This window comes from Pelodiscus sinensis, chromosome 4 (genome assembly GCF_049634645.1).
Source record: "Pelodiscus sinensis isolate JC-2024 chromosome 4, ASM4963464v1, whole genome shotgun sequence".
Taxonomy (NCBI): Eukaryota; Metazoa; Chordata; order Testudines; family Trionychidae; genus Pelodiscus; species Pelodiscus sinensis.
In genome coordinates this window covers 64,568,993-64,588,861 of record NC_134714.1, presented here as the reverse complement: position 1 = coordinate 64,588,861, position 19,869 = coordinate 64,568,993, and the positions used below count along the sequence as shown (strand labels likewise).

Sequence of the window (19,869 nt, the reverse complement as noted above, 5' to 3'; positions counted from 1 at the left end):
TTAGCTTTATCTCTGGCCATCTTGGTTAATAACCACTGTGTTTATTATATGACTTGCCCCAGACCAAAGTGTTAGACAGTGTAAGCTTGACTCTCCTACTTAGTAAAAAAATGTCCTTAATTAAAATCAGGGCAGGGCAGCAGGATATTCCTTTTTATACCTGTGTAGTTTGCCCTCCTATTTTTATTCAGTTGTTCTGCTTAATCAGGTATAATTGCTCTTCAGTACTGAGAATATTGCAAATGGAGCCTGGTCTAACAATCACTGACAGCAGTGGGAGTCTTTCAATTGACATCAGCAGGAACTGGATTGAGCTAATACTCAGGACACAATAACAGCTTACCAAGAGCAAATTTTAACATTTTTAGAGTGACCACTCTAGGCAAAACAATTAATCTTCAACATGCAACTGGAAAAGAACAATTTTGGTTTAAAAGTAATTTTAGTTAAAGGAAGAGTAAATCACGCTATTTATTTCTGTTCAACTAACTAAAATGCTGGCTAAACCAACCTTCACATTTCACCAAGCTTTTCTTTTTTAAAAAGTCCCAGTTCTCAAATTAAGATTAGAAAATTCAAAACTTGAAGCGGTCTTATATTTTCTTTAAATGTGTGCTTGAAAATACAGGTCCAATCCACCTTAACTAGAATAATTTTATCTTTACAAAAAACAGGACTGTGTAGCACTTTAAAGACTAACAATATGGTTTAATAGGTGATGAGCTTTCGTAGGCCAGACCCACTTCCTCAGACCAAATAGTAGAAGAAAATTGTCACAACTATATATACCAAAGGATACAATTTAAAAAAATGAACACATATGAAAAGGACAAATCAAATTTCAGAACAGAAGGGGGATGGAGGGGGGGAAGGAGGAGGGAGGTAAATGTCTGTGAGCTAATGTTATTAGAGGTGATAATTGGGGAAGCTATCTTTGTAATGGGTAAGATAATTAGCGTCTTTATTCAAATTTGAGTGTAAAGTGTCAAATTTAAGCATGAATGACGGTTCAGAGGAGTGATAGAAATGTAGCCGTGTTAGTCTGGTGTAGCTGAAACAAATACAGGACTATGTAGCACTTTAAAGACTAACAAGATGGTTTATTACAGCGTTTCCCAAAAAATGCTGGGCCTCAGTGTGCCTGGTGGCTGCCGGCCCTTAGGCCGATTCGACCCATTTGGTCGAATCGGGCCCCGAGCCCCTGCACCCGGAAGTGCCGGCGAGTGACGAGCTGGGCCCTGCTCCAGCGCTATGTGGAGCTGGGTCTCTCCCCGGCTCTGCCTAGAGCGGGCCCCACCCTCGCACGTCCTCCCGCCCCGCCCCCTCGGCCCCAGACGAATTTGCCGCGCGCAGCTCCTCCTCACCGCCTGCCACCTGTGTGCGGCGTTGCATGTGGGCGGGGAGGACGCCCAGGCGTGACGTAACGGCCCGGGATTTCGAAACCCGCGGGAGGCACGTGGCAGGGCCTGGCTGGCTCCGGCTCCGGGTTCAGCCTCCGGGGCCGGGGGCCGCGTGGAAGGAGAAGGTGGGAAGCGGCTCGTGCGGCGGCGGCGAGGAAAGGAGAGGGGGAAGGCACCAAGGGACAGGGGTGCGGAAGAGAGAGACAAATGCCAGGGGGCCAAGTGCAGACCATGAGGGAAAGGGCAGGAGGGGAGGTGTTAGGGGGAGGGGGGACAGGGTGATGCTGGGAGAGGAGAGGTGAAGGGAAAGGCACTGGGGGCTGGAGGGGGAGGTGCTGGGAGAAGGCTTGAAAGAAGGGGTGGGCATGAGGAAAGTCAGGATGGAACAAATTGTGTGTGAGGGCACAGAGGGGCAGGAAGGGAATGGGGCAGAGACTGGTGAGGGGGTGGGTATTAGGGAAAAAGAGGGGAAAAGGAGGCACCAGGAGGGTGCAGGGCTAAGGAAAGGTGCAAGTGCCAGGGGATTGTGGGGTGAGGAGGAGGGGAGAGCTGGCCACCGGAAGCAGAACTGGACAGGGGAATGAGGGCAGGCTGGGTAGATTGGGGGGCTGGTGGAAGCAGGGCTGCCAGAGGGTGCGAGGTTGCGGGCAGGGAGCTGGCCGGGGAAGATGCGGGCAGGGTGGGAGAAGTGGCCGCTGGAAGGAGGGCTAGACGCAGGCAGTGGGGCTGGCCAAGAGAGACTGGGAAGAGAAGTGGGGGAGAACTGGCTGCCAGGGAGGGGGTTGGGGGAAGTGGGGCTGGCCAGAGGCGCAGCAAGGGGAGAGGAATGAATCGGCCTGCAGGGAGTGGAACTGACCCGACCCCGTTCCTCTCTCCCCCCCACCCACAAAGCACGAGTTAGTCTGACACAGGGATTCTACTGTCGTGTAGTCCCCCCCCTCCCACACACACACACACACACACACACACACACACACACACACACACACAAACCCCTCGAGTAGTTGCGAACTATCTGGCTGGTAGACACACTCATGAAGCCTGAGCACATTTACCAGCCAGGCAGTTCGAAACTACAAACTGATACATCTAGTGATAATACAACTTACCTCCTGAGAAAATACCAGACATGTTATATGTCTGGTATTTTCTCAGTTTGTTTTCATGTGTTTATATTTTTGGGCTGCAAAAAGCAGAACTGAAAAAAAAGGGTTCCAATTAAAGTAAAAAGTTTGGGGAAACCCTGGTCTAACCAGCGTTCTGTCTGTCTTACAGCCCATTTATCCAATCCATATTCCTTAACTTGCTGGCAAGAATATTGTGGGTGACCATATCAAAAGCTTTGCTAAAGCTGGCACTGGGAGATTTGGGAGGACCAGAAACAACTTATTTGAATATTCATCATTTGATTAATGAATATGCAAATGAACATTACTGGTCCTCCAAAAGTTCGTGAATGGATTTACTGGTCCCCGTGGCAAAAAGTTTGGGAACCCCTGGTTTATTAGATGATGAGCTTTCGTGGGCCAGACCCACTTCCTCAGATCAAACAGTGGAAGAAAACAGTCTCAACCATATATACCAAAGGATACAATTTAAAAAAAAAGTGAACACATATGAAAAGGACAAATCACATTTCAGGACAGAAGGGCAATGCGGGGGGGGGGGGGGGAGGAAAGGTAGATGTCTGTGAGCTAATGGTATTAGAGGTGATAATTGGGGAAGCTATCTTTGTAATGGGTAAGGTAGTTGGTGTCTTTGTTGAGCCCGACACGTAGGGTGTCGAATCTTAGCATGAATGACAGTTCAGAGGATTTCCTTTCAAGTGCAGATTTGAAAGGCTTCTGGAGCCGTATCTGCTCTAATCCCACTGACAGAGACCAGAAACTTCAGGATCTCTACCAAGCATTTATAAACCTCAACTACCCACCCGGAGAAATAAAAAAGCAAATTGAAAGAGCCAGACGAATACCTAGAAACCATCTACTACAAGACAGACCCAAGAAAACCAACAATAGAACACCACTTATCACCTACAGCCCCCAACTTAAACCTGTCCAACACATTATCAATAAACTACAGCCTATACTAGAACAGGATACTAAACTCCAAGAAGCTCTGGGGGAGAGACCCATAGTCTCCTATAGACAACCACCTAACCTCAAGATGATTCTTACCAACAACCACAGGACATACCACACTAATACCAACCCTGGTACCTTCCCTTGCAACAAACCCTGTTGCCAGCTTTGTCCACATATTCACTCTGATGATACCATTATTGGGCCTAACCAAGTGAGTTATAAGATCAAGAATACATATTCCTGCGCATCCAGAAATATAATTTATGCTATCATGTGCCGAAAGTGTCCATCTGCTATGTACATTGGACAAACGTCTCAGACACTTTGCCAAAGGATCAATGCCCACAAAACAGATCTTAGACAGGATCACAAAGAAAAAACAGTTTCTTGCCATTTCAACCAGAAAGGACACTGTCTCAGCGACTTAATTACCTGCATCCTACTCCAGAAGCCTTTCAAATCTGCACTTGAAAGGAAATCCTCTGAACTGTCATTCATGCTAAGATTCGACACCCTACGTGTCGGGCTCCACAAAGACACCAACTACCTTACCCATTACAAAGATAGCTTCCCCAATTATCACCTCTAACATCATTAGCTCACAGACATTTACCTTTCTCCCCCCTTCCCCGCATCCCCCTTCTGTTCTGAAATGCGATTTGTCCTTTTCATATGTGTTCACTTTTTTTTTTTAATTGTATCCTTTGGTATATATGGTTGTGACTATTTTCTTCCACTATTTGATCTGAGGAAGTGGGTCTGGCCCGCGAAAGCTCATCATCTAATAAACCATCTTGTTAGTCTTTAAAGTGCTACATAGTCCTGTATTTTAGTTCAGAGGATTCTCTTTGAAGTGAAGTCTTAAAAGGTCTTTGAAGCAGGATGCAGGTAATCAAGTCGTTGAGACAATGTCCTTTCTGGTTGACATGGCAAGAAACTGTTTTTAATTTGTGATCCTGTCTAATATCTGTTTTGTGGGCATTGATCTTTTGGCGAAATGTCTGAGACGTTTGTCCAATGTACATAGCAGACGGACACTTTCGGCACATGATAGCATAAATTATATTTCTGGATGTGCCGGAATATGTGTTCTTGATCGTATAACTCACTTGGTTGGGTCCAATAATGGTATCAGAAGAGTGAATATGTGGACAAAGCTGGCAACAGGGTTTGTTGCAAGGGAAGGTACCAAGGTTGGTATTAGTGTGGTATGTCCAGGGGTAGGATAATCCCCAGCCAGTGCACTCCAGGCTCCAGCCCCCCCCCCCCCCCCCCCCGCCCCGGGACCCTCTGCCACTCCATGCTGTTTCAAAACCAGCTCCCTGCACAGACCAGCTGACTGCTGCCCTGCCGCCTCCGATACAGAAGCAGCAGTGCATGGTGGCAGCAGCCCTTCAGCATCGAGCCTGGACCTCCCATGGACAGGGGCTGCTTCGCAGCAGCCTCCCTTCCCTCCCCCACGCTGCTGCCTCTGATAGAGGCAGGAGTGTGGGAGGAGGCAGGCAGGCAGCACCGTGGGGAAGCTGCTTGAGAGCCCACATACATTGGCTCCAGCCTGCCTCCCTCACCCTCTGCATTGCTTCCTCTATCAGAGGCAGCAGCATCGGGGGCGGGAGGAAGCAGGCAGATCCGGTGCTCATGGGGAGCCTGCTTAAAGCCAGCTTCTCATGGGCACTGGCTCCCGCCCCCTCCCCTTGCTGCCTCTGATACAGTAGGCGGGGAGATGAGTGTAGTTGACAAGATTAACCAATAAGCCCAGGCTTATTGGTTAATCATGCAGTCAGCTGCACTTTGACATCCCTAGTGGCCACAGGTAGCTGTTGAAAAGGACAGAAGAGGGAATTAACTCTTGTGGACTAATGCAAGAAAGGGGTTTAGCGATGGAGATGCAGCTTCTCATCACTGCTTGGATACGTTCTTCCAGGAAGGATGTAAGCAATTTTAGTGCATTGCCCTATGTCCCTGCCTCCTCACTCAGATGAAACAGCAGTACCACAACAGTGCTGAATACTTCACAGAGGTTTGGGAGAATGAAAATGGACCTCTGTCCACCATTCACTGACAGCTGTACATCATCCATCAGTGCCACAAACACAGTTTGTCCCCCTTACCTGAATCCAGACTGTGCTGGGTCAGAGTGTTAGCTCCAGTTAGATAAGCTTGCAATCGGCCTGCTCTATAAGCTTGTTCAGGAACAGAAGGTAGTTGGCTAGAAGTGATGTATCCAGGGTGGGTTCTTCAGTGTTGGACATAGGAAAGGAAGATTTTGCCCCTAATGTAATGTTAAGAGTTTACTGGTACAAAAAGAAGCAGTTGCTAGCCATGCTTTATTCCAATAGTATTACCCATTCGTGACAGGACAAATCAGTTAAACATAGAAAGCAATGTGCAAAGTGAGGGAGCCAAATTACTAGTAAGTTACTGGGTGGGGAGACAGCCACCCAGAGTCCTTACTACACTGTTCTCACTGTCCATAGATATATGCAGGGTAAAGCAATGAAGACTAACTTCTGCTCATCAAGATTCCTCCCTTCCCCCCAAAGTGTGTTACTCTATGAGCAGGCAAAACCTTTCTGTCTGCTGTGTATCTGACAGAGGGGACACTGTCACTAGGATACGGGTAAAAAAAAGGCAGCTGACAAATAACTGAAACCCTACCGGAGCACCACTATGTCACAAGCTGCCATGTTGTTTCATTCCATTTCTGCCCCTTTTTCCTCTGTGAAATCATTTTTGATCCTTGGTTATCACACATAAATATTACTAATTTCAAAAGTCCCAGGTCACAAAGGTTAGGCACTATACTACCTTACCTCCATGACTTTAACAGGGTTAAAGAAAGAACTAGATACATTCATGGAGGATAGGTCCATCGATGGCTGTTGGCCAGGATGGGTAGGAATGGTGTCCCTGGTCTCTGTCAGAGGCTGGGAATGGGTGACGGGAGAGGGATTGCTTGAGGATTCCCTGTTCTGTTTACTCTCTCTGGGACATCTGGCATTGACCACTGACAGAACACAGATACTGGGCTAGATGGACCTTTGGTCTGACCCAGTATGGTTGTTCTTAAGTGTGTCAGATGTAGCCTCTACCGGTCTACCCAGCAATGGCTGACTGAGGAAATGAAGAGGAGTTAGCTAAACAGATGGAGAAGATAGGTGAGTTAAGGAACTAATCGGTTCATCACTGACTAGCTTGATAAAAGACAGGAAGGAAGCCTTATGAGGGAAAGGGGAGGAAGATGCTATCTGTACCAGACTAAAGCAGATTCCAAACAAAATCAATCTCTTTTTCTCACTGGGCCCTGATTAACAGGGGTTGAAGGTAACCATATTTTAACTATTAGAACTGTTGTATTTTACAGGCATTGGTGGAGGGGGCAAATTTCATGGAACAGACACTAAGAGAAAGTTCTGAGCAGTTTCTCCCATCACCAAGGATGCATGTTCCGTTACACATGGGACGCAAACTCCAAAAAGGATCTGACTCTCAGCTATGGGAGCCGTAGGCCTAGAGATGGAGGACTGGATCCATGAAGGCACTCAGGCCTAAGGCACTCAAGCACCTAAGTTCCATTCCTGGCTCCACTGTGATCCATAATAATGCTCTCAGCAAACCCTAAGGACACCTACACTCACTCAGCACTAAGGTTTTCCTGGGAAAGGTTCCTACCCTCTGAACATGCACACTGCTACCTCCCAGGAGGCATTCAGATGCCTATTTCCTGCCTAAGCCGCAGAGCAGTTCAGAAGCTAGGGACTGACCACCAAACTCACAATGGGCTTGATCCGGTAGAAATGCACAGACAAAGTCCACTAGCTCACATCACATTCAAACAGCATTAGTGGTGGTGGTGCCTGCCCTATAACTCTGAGCCCAGTGGTCATAACACTTGTGAGAGACACCCAAGTTCAATTCCCCCCTCTCTGCTAAAGGTTTGAATAGAAGTCTCTGTCCTCTACAGAGGATGCTCTAACACCACTGAGCTTTGGGGTTTTCTGATGTGGGGCTCCACACGTTCTCGCTGAAACTGTTCCATTGTGGCTAAATAATAGAGACACTAGAGCAGGGCAATTGAACTCTGTTTTCCACTGGCCACACCAGGCTAGAGAGTCATTTTCTCTCTGTCACCCCTTGGCTAAATCTGAATTATTGAAAAATTAAATGACTTGCTCACTGTCACAGAGTGAGCCAACAACAGAACCAAGAATAGATGCAGGAATCCCTGGTTCCCAAACCATTACTCTAACCACTAGACAGCACTGCTTTCAGTTATAGGTATTGTATGGCACCGCTTCTGATGAGTATTCTCCACCTCCACTGTAAACCAACCCCGACTTATAAGAGATCTGCCCAGACTTTTTGGTTTTGTTGTTTAAGAACAGACACCACCTTAAACACTGATACATCTCCTGATGATGCATACCTGTTGTTTTCCTCCCCATGCTCCAGATACCTGTTTGCAAGGTGTGGTGTTTCAACGGCATTATGAAAGTACAAGCAAAAAAACACACCACCCATTCTTTCCATTCAGAGTTGCACAACAGTACTGCATCTGCTCCTCCCAATTCATCCAGTAGGGCCAGGCAGGAACTGAGTCCTAGTTTTCAATATTGAAAAGATTTACCCAGCACTGCCTGAGTCCTTCGGAGCAAGCCACTGGCAATGTGGGGGGTGCAGGAGTCAGGGCAGGGCCTTGGGAATGTGGGGGGTTCAGGACAGGAGCTCAGGGGAATGGGAGAGTGCAGAGGTCAGGGCAAGGGGTGAGGAAGGACCCAGGGCAGGAGTGGCCACTGGCTTCTCTCCAGAGTTGGCCCAGGGCATCAGGGACTGCAGACCCCACCTGCCAGCTTGTCCCCAGGGGGGCCTCCTCTTCCTCCCTCCCGGAGCCCAGGGTGGGGGGGCCTCTCTCCTTCTCTCCTCTGTGACTCCCCCCAGGACAGGGGCGGCTGGCGGGAGCGGTCTCCTGGGCAGTGGAGCTCCAGATACAGGCAGTCCCCGAGTTACGCGGATCCGACTTATGTCGGATTCGCAGTTACGAATGGGGTTCCTCTCCCTGGTCTCCAGCAGACCAGGGAGAGGAAGCAAAGCGGCGGAACACATGGGCAGCGGACAGGGCTGTCCGCTGCCCACGCGCTCCGAGGCTTGGCTCTGCTTTGCCCCCCCCCCCCCCGTCCCCCTGGTCTGCAGACCACGGGGATGGGGGGGGGGGGCAAAGCAGAGCCAAGCAGAGCCAAGCCCCGGAGCGCCCAGCCAGCTGACAGCCCAGACGCGTCTGGGCTGTCAGCTGATCGCGCGCTCCGCGGCTTGGCTCTGCTTTGCCCCCCCCATCCCTCTGGTCTGCAGACCAGGAGGAGGGGGGGGGAGCAAAGCAGAGCAAAGCCGCGGAGCACGCGGGCAGCGGACAGCCACGGCGCGTCTGGGCTGTCCCGCTGCCCCCGTGCTCCGTGGCTTTGCTCCAGACACCTGTGGTACAGCAGCTGGGGCGCTGCCAGTTGGTCCCATAGTGCCGCTCTGGGCGCTACTGGACCAACCGGGCAGCACCCCAGCTGTTCTGCCCCAGGCTCCTGATTCAGCCACTGCTGGTCAGATTCAGCAGCGGCTGAATCAGGACGCCTGGGGCAGAGCAGCTTGGGTGCTGCTGGGTTGGTCCAGTAGCGCCCAGGAGCAGCGGCGCTACTGGACCAACCTAGCAGCACCCCAGCTGCTCTGCCCCAGGCATCCCCAAGTCAGCCGCTGCTGAAACTGACCAGTGGCTGACTACAGGAAGCCCCTGCCCGGGCTTCCTGGAATCAGCCGCTGATCAGTTTCAGCAGCAGCTGACTTGGGGATGCCTGGGGTTCTTAAGTTGAATCTGTATGTAAGTCAGAACTGGCATCCAAATTCAGCCGCTGTTGAAACTGATCAGTTTCAGCAGCGGCTGAATCTGGACGCCAGTTCCGACTTACATACAGATTCAACTTAAGAACAAACCTACAGTCCCTATCTTGTACGTAACCCAGGGACTGCCTGTACTTGATCTGCTGGCAGAAAAGATGGCAGAGCCCCAGGCCTGCTGGCCACTCCCTTGGTGGTTCAGCTGCCCCCGATCAACACTCTGCAAGAAACAGCTCTCCCATGCAGGCTCACCGTCCCCCAGCGGCCAGACTCACATCACATTCCCCTGGACAGCAGCCCTTCCCTTTGCATGTTATGGAAAACTGTCCTTTTCCCAGGGCTTCCAGATATCCTGGCACATCCAAACCCTGACTTTGCTTTAAGTAAGGATAAGAGGAAGCAGCACACCAGATTTGGTGGCCTTGCTTTTACCATTTAGGAGGAGTTCTTGAACAGACACGCAGACAAACAAACACACTCTAAATTTTATATATATATTTTAAATATAACAGGAGACTGAGTGGCTCAGGAGACTAATGATAGGGTAAAGAGTCTCAACTGCTAGGTCATAACTTAAAATCCATCCCAGCTCCAAAACAGCTAAAGCCTAATAGGGCTGAAGGGTATTTAGTAGGTGATCAGACATAAGTTGCTGGGTCTTAGTTAAGTTCCTAAAAGACAAATGTCCACATTAAAAATAAGAGACCTACAAATTAAAAATATAAAAATGGCCATACTAGGTCACACCAATAGTCCATATAGCCCGGTACCTTGTCTTCTCACAGTGACCAATGCCAGGTGCTTCAGAGGAAATGAACAGAACAGGCAACCTGTGAGTGATCCATCCCTTGTGGTCCACTCCCAGCTTTGGGAAGTCAAAGGTTAGGAACACTCAGAGCCTGGGGTTACATCTCTGATCGTTTTCACTAACCGCCATCGCCGGATCTGTCCTCCATGAACATATATAATTCTTGAAACCATTTAGCATTCATAATGTTGGCATGTTAGTCCAGGGGCCACCAGTTAAGTGTGCTGTGGAAACGGTAACAGTAGAAAGGCAACAGAAAAGCTTGCACTGCTATTGTTCATATCACACAGACTGTGGATAGAGAGAAGACGTCAATCTAGCACCTTTTAGAAGCTTGAAGTTCAGACATTGTAATTAAATAAATCCCTTAGGGTCCCCTCCCATCTCAATTTAAAAATAAAAATTCTTATGTAATCTACTCTTTAGCTGAAACCGTTCATACTTTTAGACCTTAACTATGTTTGTCTATTTTAAGATATTTCATTAAGGATGAAAGAAGAAGAGTGATAAAGACCAACCAAAACAAATGAGCTTTAGCTTAAATACCCTAATACTCCCCAAAAAACTTCTGGATTACTATCACTGCAAGCAAGAATCTAATGCTTGTTCATGGGTGTCATCTGTTCTCATGGTTACAGGAATCTGTAGTTTGTGTGTTTGGCAAATTTCTCCCTAGTAAATCACATTCCTCTAACATAACAAGCAGCTATCATGTCACATACTTGCTGAGCAAAACACTTTAAAGGGATGCTGTCCAACAGGAAGGTTCTAACCCCTAACCTGACATTTATTTTTCCTTATCTCTGTTTGAAAGCAGAAAATGCTCATGACTCACGACAGAGTGACTTGACAGGTCTGTCAGTAGAAGTTACCATTGTACATACACTGCCCAACAGGAAGGCAAAGTAGACATGACAAACTGCAGTCCCCATCTGAATGAATGGGAAACACAAGCTTCTCCACATTAAGGTGGCAGCCCAAAGAGAAGAAATAGACCATTAATGAGGCTTGAGAGGAATCCACTGTCCTTGTTACCCATCAACATCAGGACTGGTTTGACAACAACACCACTAAGATTGCAACCCTTTTGGACCAGAAGAAAAAAGCTTCCTGCAACTGGCAAAGCTGGGGGAATTCAAAAGCAGCTCCAAGAAATCAAGAACACATGTGGGAGGACAAAGCAAAAGAAACCCAAACACTGACTGATATGTGAAGGTGTTTTTTGAGACAAAGATCTTTTATGGACCCAGTTCATATGACCTCACATCTCTGAGACCCGAAGATGGCAGTACCCTTCTTAAAGATCACGAATCCATCAAAGCGTGCCGAAAGGAACAACTACCAACAGCTTCCAAATTGAGAATTGACTGTGACTGCTGACACCATCAACTCCAGCCCACAGCACCCAATCTGGGAAGCTCTTGCCAACCCACCAACAGCTGAAGAAATCTGCACAGCAATTTTATAAATGAAGAACAGTAAAGCCCCAAGTCCTGGTGACATACCACCTGGTATGAAGTACTGAGAAAGCAGGTAGAAACACTGACTAACAAACTTCATTTGCTGCTCCTCAAAATCTGACGCACCGAAGAAATCCCTGCTGACCTCTGTAAAGCAAACATCATCACCATTTTCAGAAAAAGGAGACCGGGCAGACTATGCAACTATCGAGGCATTGCCCTCCTCCTCACTGCTGGGAAGGCTCTTGCTAGAATCTTACTGAATTACCTGCTCCCTCTAGCAGACTACGTACAGGCAGTCCCCGAGTTATGCGGATCCGACTTATGTCAGATGAGCCGTGGTCCCGCCGCCCGCGTCCTCCGGAGCGAGAAAAGCTGCTCGCCGTCTCCCTGGTCTGCTGGTCAGACCAGGGAGACGCAGAGCAAAGCCGCGGAGGATGCCCGCAGTGGGACAGCCGCGGCGCATCTGGGCTGTCCCGCTGCGGGTGTCCTCCGCGGCTTTGCTCTGCGTCTCCCTGGTCTGCTGGGGGGGGGGGAGCGCAGCTAGTGCCCCCTCCCCCCCAGCAGACCAGGTTTTTCTGCCCAGGACGCCTGGGGCAGAGCAGCTGGGGTGCTGCTGGGTTGCTCCAGTAGCGCTGAGGAGCGGCGCTACTGGAGCAACCCAGCAGCACCTCAACTGCTCTGCCCCAGGTGTCCCCAAGTCAGCCGCTGCTGAAACTGACCAGCGGCTGACTACAGGAAGCCCGAGGCAGAGTTGTATGTAAGTCAGAACTGGCATCCAGATTCAGCCGCTGTTGAAACTGATCAGTTTCAGCAGCGGCTGAATCTAGACGCCAGTTCCGACTTACATACAGATTCAACTTAAGAACAAACCTACAGTCCCTATCTTGTACGTAACCCGGGGACTGCCTGTACTTCCAGAATCCCAGCACAACTTCAGACCATCACACAAGGCACCACAGCATGATTTTCACAGGTAGGCAGATCCAGGAAAAATGTCAAGAACAACACACAGCCTTTATTGATTTGACCAGTCTTCAACCCTGCCAACCCTGAGATTCTTTGAGAAATCACGTCAAAGTTTGTCTGCCCAAACAAATTTATCACCATTGTGTCTTCCACCATCAGATGACTGCCTTTATCCTGTACTGCGGCTCTACCTTGGAGCCCTTTATTATTCAGACTGGCATAAAACAAGGCTGTGTCCTGGTACCACCTTTTTCTCCGTTTTCTTAGCAGCTAAGAAAACATTAACTCAAGACTATCCACCTACCACAGGGGATTGGCTTCCAATACAGGACTGATGGTAACCTTTTCAACCTTTCCTGTCTCTGTCAGAAGAGAAGTAATATTGGTAACAAGAAGATTGTGCTCTGATTTACAAACAGCCCCTAATTGCTTCTCAGAAGCTTACAAAAGCTTAGGGCTAATTCCAAACATCAGCAAAACAAAAGTTCTCCCCCTGGTCAATCATCAGACCCAGAAAGGAAGATCCATGCTGACAGAAAAGAACTGGAGAATGCAGAATATTTTACATACTGTGGTAACCATCTCTCACAGGGTGCAGCTATAGAAATCGAAATTCAGCACAGACTCCGCTGCACCAGCCTTGCCAGGTAGCCAACAATTACATCATCAGGACACACACTCTAGACTTTTAATTTATAAAGCGGTGGTAATCCAAACTCTCCCTCTATGGCTGTGAGATTTGGGTGACCTATAGAAAACACCAAAAAACCCTGGAACACCAGCATCTGCACTATCACTTTCTTTGGAAGATCCTCAACAGAAAGTGGGAAGATCATCATCACACTAATGTGAGTGTCACAGAGGCCACCATTTTGAGTGTTGAGGCCCTGGTTATCCAGCACTAGCTGAGATGGAGTGGGTTCTGTGCACAAATGCTTGATGCACACTTACCAAAACAACTGCTACACGCCCAACTCGCCAAAGGAGACGGGAAATCTTTAAAGACACACTCATGATACACATCAAGAGATGTGGCATGAGCACCTCACACAGTGACAGCCATCTAGGACAGGAATAACTGGCAAAGATTTGTCAGAGAGAGAATGTCCACTTTTAAGGAAAATAACATTGCCCTGGTCATCGAAAACCACCAGAAAAGAAAGACAGCAGTCACACAGCAGCCAGGACCCAGCCCAATCTTCAACAGCACCTGCAATGTCTGCCAGTGAGCCTGTGGCTCACGGATTAGACTTTTTAGTCACCAAAGGACCCAGGAAAAATAAAACCTGTGAAAGATTATCCTCAGCCTTGAAAGACTGATGATGATGATAATTCATGGGAAAGTAGGGGTTTTTATAGCTGTCATAGGAGAAGATACAGTGTGTAATTTAATATTAATTTTACAACCTATTGCTTAATTAGCAAAATATATAGCTATCAAGTTGATGTGCCGCTCCATATAAGGCATTTAATGCAAATATAATAAACTGTACACAGCTACAAAGTGTGGCTAACAGGGCAGCAGCAGAATAAGCTTCCCACATATTCCCTGCCACAATGCCAAACCTTGACCTGAGGGACCTTTCCCTGGGGAAATCACAAGGATAATTCCATCTCCATGGCCAATGGATTCTTGTCCTCTATTTGGAGTTTGCTAATTAATACCAAGTGAGATGGTGAGTTTGAAGATGGGATTTGGAATTTGGACTCACCAAGTTTCACTCCCAGTGCAACCAGTAAATCTCTATCAGCTGGGAACAATTTTTAATCCCAAACTGGTGACCTACAGGCAAAAAATATTCTAACAGTCACTAGAGATGCCCTGACGCACCCAGTCCCTGGAAAAGGTGTTATTACACCTTCAAGGGGGAAGCTTGTGTAACCAGTATCAGGGGATTTGAACTTGGGACCTCTGAAGCATAGTATAGGAGCCTCTACCCTTTGCGCTAAAAGCCAGCTGGCTCTCAGCCCATGCTAGAGGTCTCTTGTTCTTATCTATTGCTATGGTTGAGGTGACACTACATGTGACAGTGAACCACACTAGATGTGTGGGTTACACTTGTTTTCTAGAAAGATATGTTTGACTGGTCTTCCCTCTGCAGAGACTATTCACACAAGCAAGATCTCCCCCAAGCATTACTCTCAGTTTCCCTCAGACAAGCCCTGCTGTACATTCCTCTCTCTTCTTAAAAGGACGACTCATATTAACCCAAAATATCCAAACAATGTCATTTGCCAAAATAAAAAAGCATGCACTTTAATCATTTAAATTAAAGTATAATGGTGCATTAAATGCGCACAGGCAGTAACAGACTCATAAACCTTTAGATGTGGTTCAGTCACAATAGATGCACCTACACAGGAACATGTGAAATGCAATTCCCAGCTCAGGAAGATGTACATGTGCTAGTTCTGCTCCAGATAGTGTACTAGAAATAGTAGTATATAGTCATAGAGCATGAGTTAGTGACCGAAATATGCACCTAGTATTTCTGACTAGATTGTACTCAGGCTGACAGCCTGAGCTGCCAACAGTGTTACAATGCTACTTTTAGGTAACTGCGTTTATCCTCCCAAACTGGGAATTATACCTCTCAGTTGAGTGCAGACAATCACTGGTTTAGGATCGATTAGTCCAGAGGAAGGCAAACTACAGCCCGCAGACCACATCAGACCCTTCTGTTCAGCCTCGAAGCTCCTGACCAACGAAGCCTAGCCCCTGATCCCTCACTTTCTGTCCATTCTCCTTTGTAGCCCCAGCTCCCCCATCGCTTGGGTGGTGTGCTTGCCAGGCTGCCAGCCCTGATGCTCTGAGCAATGCAGTTGCACCTGCTACAGTGTGCCTCTGTGAGGGGCAACTGCAGCTCCAGCTGGATGGTGCAATTGTAGTGCCACCAGTGCTGGTGCTCCAGGCAGTAAAGTCAGGGAGCAGGGATGGTTCTGGGGTAGTACTTGGGCAGGGAGCGTAGGGGGTTGGATAGGCTGCAAGCAATCCCAGGAGGTGTTCAAGGGATGGGTTAGATGGAGCCAGGATCCTGGGGGGACAGGAAATAGGGGGATGGTTGGATAAGGGGCAGGAAACCCAGACGGATTGGGGGCAGGGGTTCCCAGGGGATGGGTAGCAGGGGTCAGGCCACAGCTGTTTGCCTTCCTTACTTGGCCCTCCATACAATTTCTGAACCCTGGTGTGCCCCTCAGGCCAAAACGTTTGCCCATCCCTCAGTTAGACAAACATAGAATTTGGCCCACTTGACTTGAAAGGCACAGTGTGGCAAAGCTGATAAGCCTTGAGTCTGTCAAGTCCAGGGTTCTCTTTGGAGCTTTGCCTACAAATAGCTTGTACAGCCTCTCACTGATCTATAAAATGGGTTATCTATCCTAGTGTAGGGGTAATGAGGCATTGGTTAATAAGGGGTGCAAAGACATTTTAACCCCGATCACATGAACAGCTTGGATTAGAATGCATGAGTTCTTGGTAAGTATCTCAGTACACTTTTCCCTATGCTACAGCTCTTTCATGTCGGACGGGTCTCTCACATAAAAAAATGTATGACTTTTTACCTGTTCTGTGGCAATGCATGACATTTGTCAGGTCTGTAAAACATTTTAAAGAAACAAAACTTATCTCAAGACTTGGAAATTCCCTGATTTCACATGCACTCAAATAGATGCTATCAGTCTTCATCCTACCATAGCTTAAAATGAAGATGACTGCTTTTTATTTGTTTAAAACACTTTTTTCCGTTAGTTAGTATTCTTTAACTCTTTACTTTTATTTGTAATTAGATGTAGCAATTCTTCTGAACCCTGTCCAGATCTAAATAGTGCTAACAAACTTAATACGACTGAAAACAAGTAACGCAGCTTACATACAAAATATAGGCATATGTACCACATTTTTAAAAAGTAGTATACAGGGCAGTATACTAAGTTATGATTTACGGTCTCATACTGCATACATCAAAGTCAATGAGAGGTTTATCATTGACCTCAATGGTGCAGGGCTTGGACCATATTGCATCCAACATGGTATCTGGCTTGGAGGATAGTTTTGCTTCAGACCACTCTCAGGAGACAAGTTAGCCTGCAACATGAATGGAATCAGGTTCTTTGGGTTGGTGAAGTGCTATCAGTAAATCTCTGCTCTCTATTAACCATACATCCAATACACCGCTCTCAATGATGGATATTCAGAGTTAACAGTGTTCCATCATCATACCCACTCATCGCCTCGGAAATGAGCCAGATGATCTAATATTCTACCCCTCTTGTCTTTAATGTCTATTATTCTATAATTCAAAGTGAAATGTCATGTAATAATAAAATAATAATAATAATAATTTGCCCTTCTACAGGGGATTCTGAGATTCATGTCTTCATAAATATTAATTAAGCCTTGCAAAACCCTTATACCGAATATCCCCTTTATATATAATTAAGAAACTGAGGCACAAAAAGTCAATTCTCCCCCCCCCCCCCCCCCCCCCAGAGGGCAAAGCAAGTCTTCCAAAATAGACTTAAGGTTGCATAATTCCCCGGCCTGTACTTCAGACATCCAACATTACTTCCTCTAATTTAATAATCCTGTCAGGAGAAGAACCCACGAGAAAGCATGACCTACAATATCATGTCACTTTATTTTTATCTTGTTGTAAAATATGTAGTTTTTCCTGATTCAATTCACTGTCAGTGGCCCATTAGTAATGAACAACCCCAAAATAATAAAACACTGGGCGGTCCCGCTCAATAATGGTGTATGGGTGATTTGCCAAGGTAACATTTCAGCTTCAAGGCTCCCAGAGCACTGTTATAAACACTAAGCAAAATATGTATTACCACTATAAAAAACAACAACTGCAGGTCTTCAAAACTGCCCTTTACATGTTCCAGCAGTTGCTGAATTACATAAGGGATTTATTGGGAATAATGTATTACTGCCAAAATGAACTAAAGCATGCATGCTATTAATTCAGAGCTCCTCCCAATTTCCTGTCAAGCTCACAGCATGAAGTAGATCAAAAACTGACAAATCAGAGACTCAGGGACTGGAAGAGGCAGAAATACCTACTAATAAATGCTGGGGGAGGAGGGGAGTGTTTAAGAACCAATAAGAGAGATTGAAAAAAAATGCCAGAGGTAAAAAAATGCCACAAGAGAATTTTAAAATCTCAACAGGTTTCACAGCAAGGGGTGAAACAATGTCAGCACTTGGCTGAGTTTCAAGAGCCTCAGTACCCCAGCAATGTTGTAACTCAGAATCATGTAGCATTATCACTGAACAGCATGGTGGATGTTTCACAGAGTTTGTATGACTGGGTAAAGGGAGCACTGCATTTCCTTTTGGTTAGGGCACTGAAGCCTTGTTTAAAACACCAGGCTGGTGAGTGCTGAATGACCCTATGCACATTCTGAGGCCCTGGGACCGTAAGGCGTAGGTTGAATAGTGTCTTTCTCCACATCCGCAGGCACGATAGGTTGTTGTTTGCAATACAGCTGAAATACAATGACTACAGGGCCAGGACTAACTGAGGGGGAGTAACTTGAGCTCCCCTGAGTTAGCCAGTGAGTGGAGGTTGTAAAAAGGATTGTGTTATCGAGTTGGTGTTTACCGCTGAGTACAGTGGAGCCGAGAGTCTGATAAGGCAGGCACCCAATGCAACAAAGAGCCCTTTAGCTCAGGGCAGCCCTGTTTTCATTTTAACACACTTCATTATACGTTCAGGTTGGTCTGGTCAAACGTGTCAAAATAACAGCCCGGTGGAGACACAGCCCCAGCTCCAGCAGTGGAGGCCTCGCCTCCCCTGCAGCCCACAACCCAGCTACCTGGCTGAGTTTTCCCAAGGTCGGCCATCACCATGGTATCCGACCCCTGCTGCTATAACCCAGCCCGAGCTCAGAGCAGCACTTGTTCTCCAGAACCGCCAAGAGGCGCCGCAGCTCGCTGGCTGCGGAGGCGGCACATGGACCCGCGGGTGTTTCTTCCCAAAGCCCGTCCCCGGGGACGTGGGAAGCAGCTGGCCGCCCACGGCGTTCAATCTAAGGGCCCTTAATCAACCGCTGGCGGGGGGGCTACCTGGTGGGTGTCCTCCCCGTGCTCCAGGTGCACGATGCCCTGGCTCCTGCCCTCCGTGTCGCTCAGCAAGTCGTCCTCGGAGTCCTCGAAGAGGGAGGAGGAGCCCGTGGAGGACAGCGAGGAGTTGGAGAGGCGGCGGGACTGCAGCAGGTGCAGTGAGCTGCCCGTCCTCAGCCAGCATCCCTCCAGGTCCGGCAGGGGCCCTCGGGGGCTGCCCTGCGCCTCCTCACTCTCCTCTGGGGTGACGGTCAGCTGCGGGATGACCGGCGGCAGCAGCCCGTTGGCGGGGCGGCAGCTCCTCTTGGCCGGGTCGGGCAGCTCCCTCGCGGCAGCGGCGCAGCGAGCCTCGAAGAACGAGCGCAGCTCCCCGACGCTCAGCCGCTTGCCCCTGCCCAGCTCCGGGCTGCTCTGCCGGCCCCATCTAGAGTCCATGGGGAGGTCGGCGGGGGGCGCCTCCGGGGCACCGCTGAGGAGCCGGCGGCCGTGCGTGTGCATGGGCACCCGGGCAAACTTCCTGCTGGCTGCGTCTGCCGCGCGGAGCCGGGGCCCGAGGGGTGCCCAGAGTCATGTCCCAGCCCGTCCGCACGGAGGCTCCGAGTCGGAGCCGGCTACCCTACCTCGGCCGGGACGGCAGCCAGGACCATCTGGGCGGGCTTAGCCCGCCCGCCGCAGCAGCAGCTGAGACCAGCAAAACCGCCGGAGGGAGGAGTCAGGCCCACGCCCGCTCCTCGGCCCCTTCGTCTCTTTTGCTTTCAGTTTTCACTGCGCCACCCAGAGACGCCGCCGGAGAGAGCAGCGGGCAGCCGGGCCCTCGTGCGTGCGGGCCAGCGGGAGGGCGCCTGTGGCCTCAGGCCGGGCGCCCGGCTGGCTCCCTCGCTCCGGGGCTGGACACAGACTAGTGCTGCCTCCCGGGCGCTGCTCACGTGGCCGCGCCCAGAGCGGCAGCCTCCATCTTCCGGGCTCTCCTGCCCCGCTGAGCGCTTCTCCAGTGACTGGGCGCCAGAAGCGGCGCGCGCCCCTCCTCCCTTCCTAGTTCTGGCTGGTTGTTACTCTCCAGCGGCCCACCTTGCGCCTGCCCGGGACAGAACAGCCGACACGCACCCTGCCAGCTGCAAGAAGCAGGGACGCTTGACCATGCTACATTAGGACCTGATAGTGACAGAATCGATAGACCTGCCCCCCTCCCCCGGTCTCCCAG

At 48.9% G+C, this 19,869-nt stretch overlaps 1 protein-coding gene across 1 annotated transcript in view; it reads right to left on the bottom strand.

Annotated features, from left to right (window-relative positions):
• The window catches only part of ITPKA (inositol-trisphosphate 3-kinase A), a 69,151-nt gene extending 49,511 nt beyond the window's left edge, over positions 1 to 19,640 (bottom strand). The window contains exon 1 of the mRNA XM_006128695.4: positions 18,672 to 19,640. Coding sequence (XP_006128757.1) covers positions 18,672 to 19,166 — 495 coding nt within the window. The 5' untranslated portion in view covers positions 19,167 to 19,640. The remainder of the gene's footprint in view (positions 1 to 18,671) is intronic.
• Positions 19,641 to 19,869: the final 229 nt, after the last annotated feature.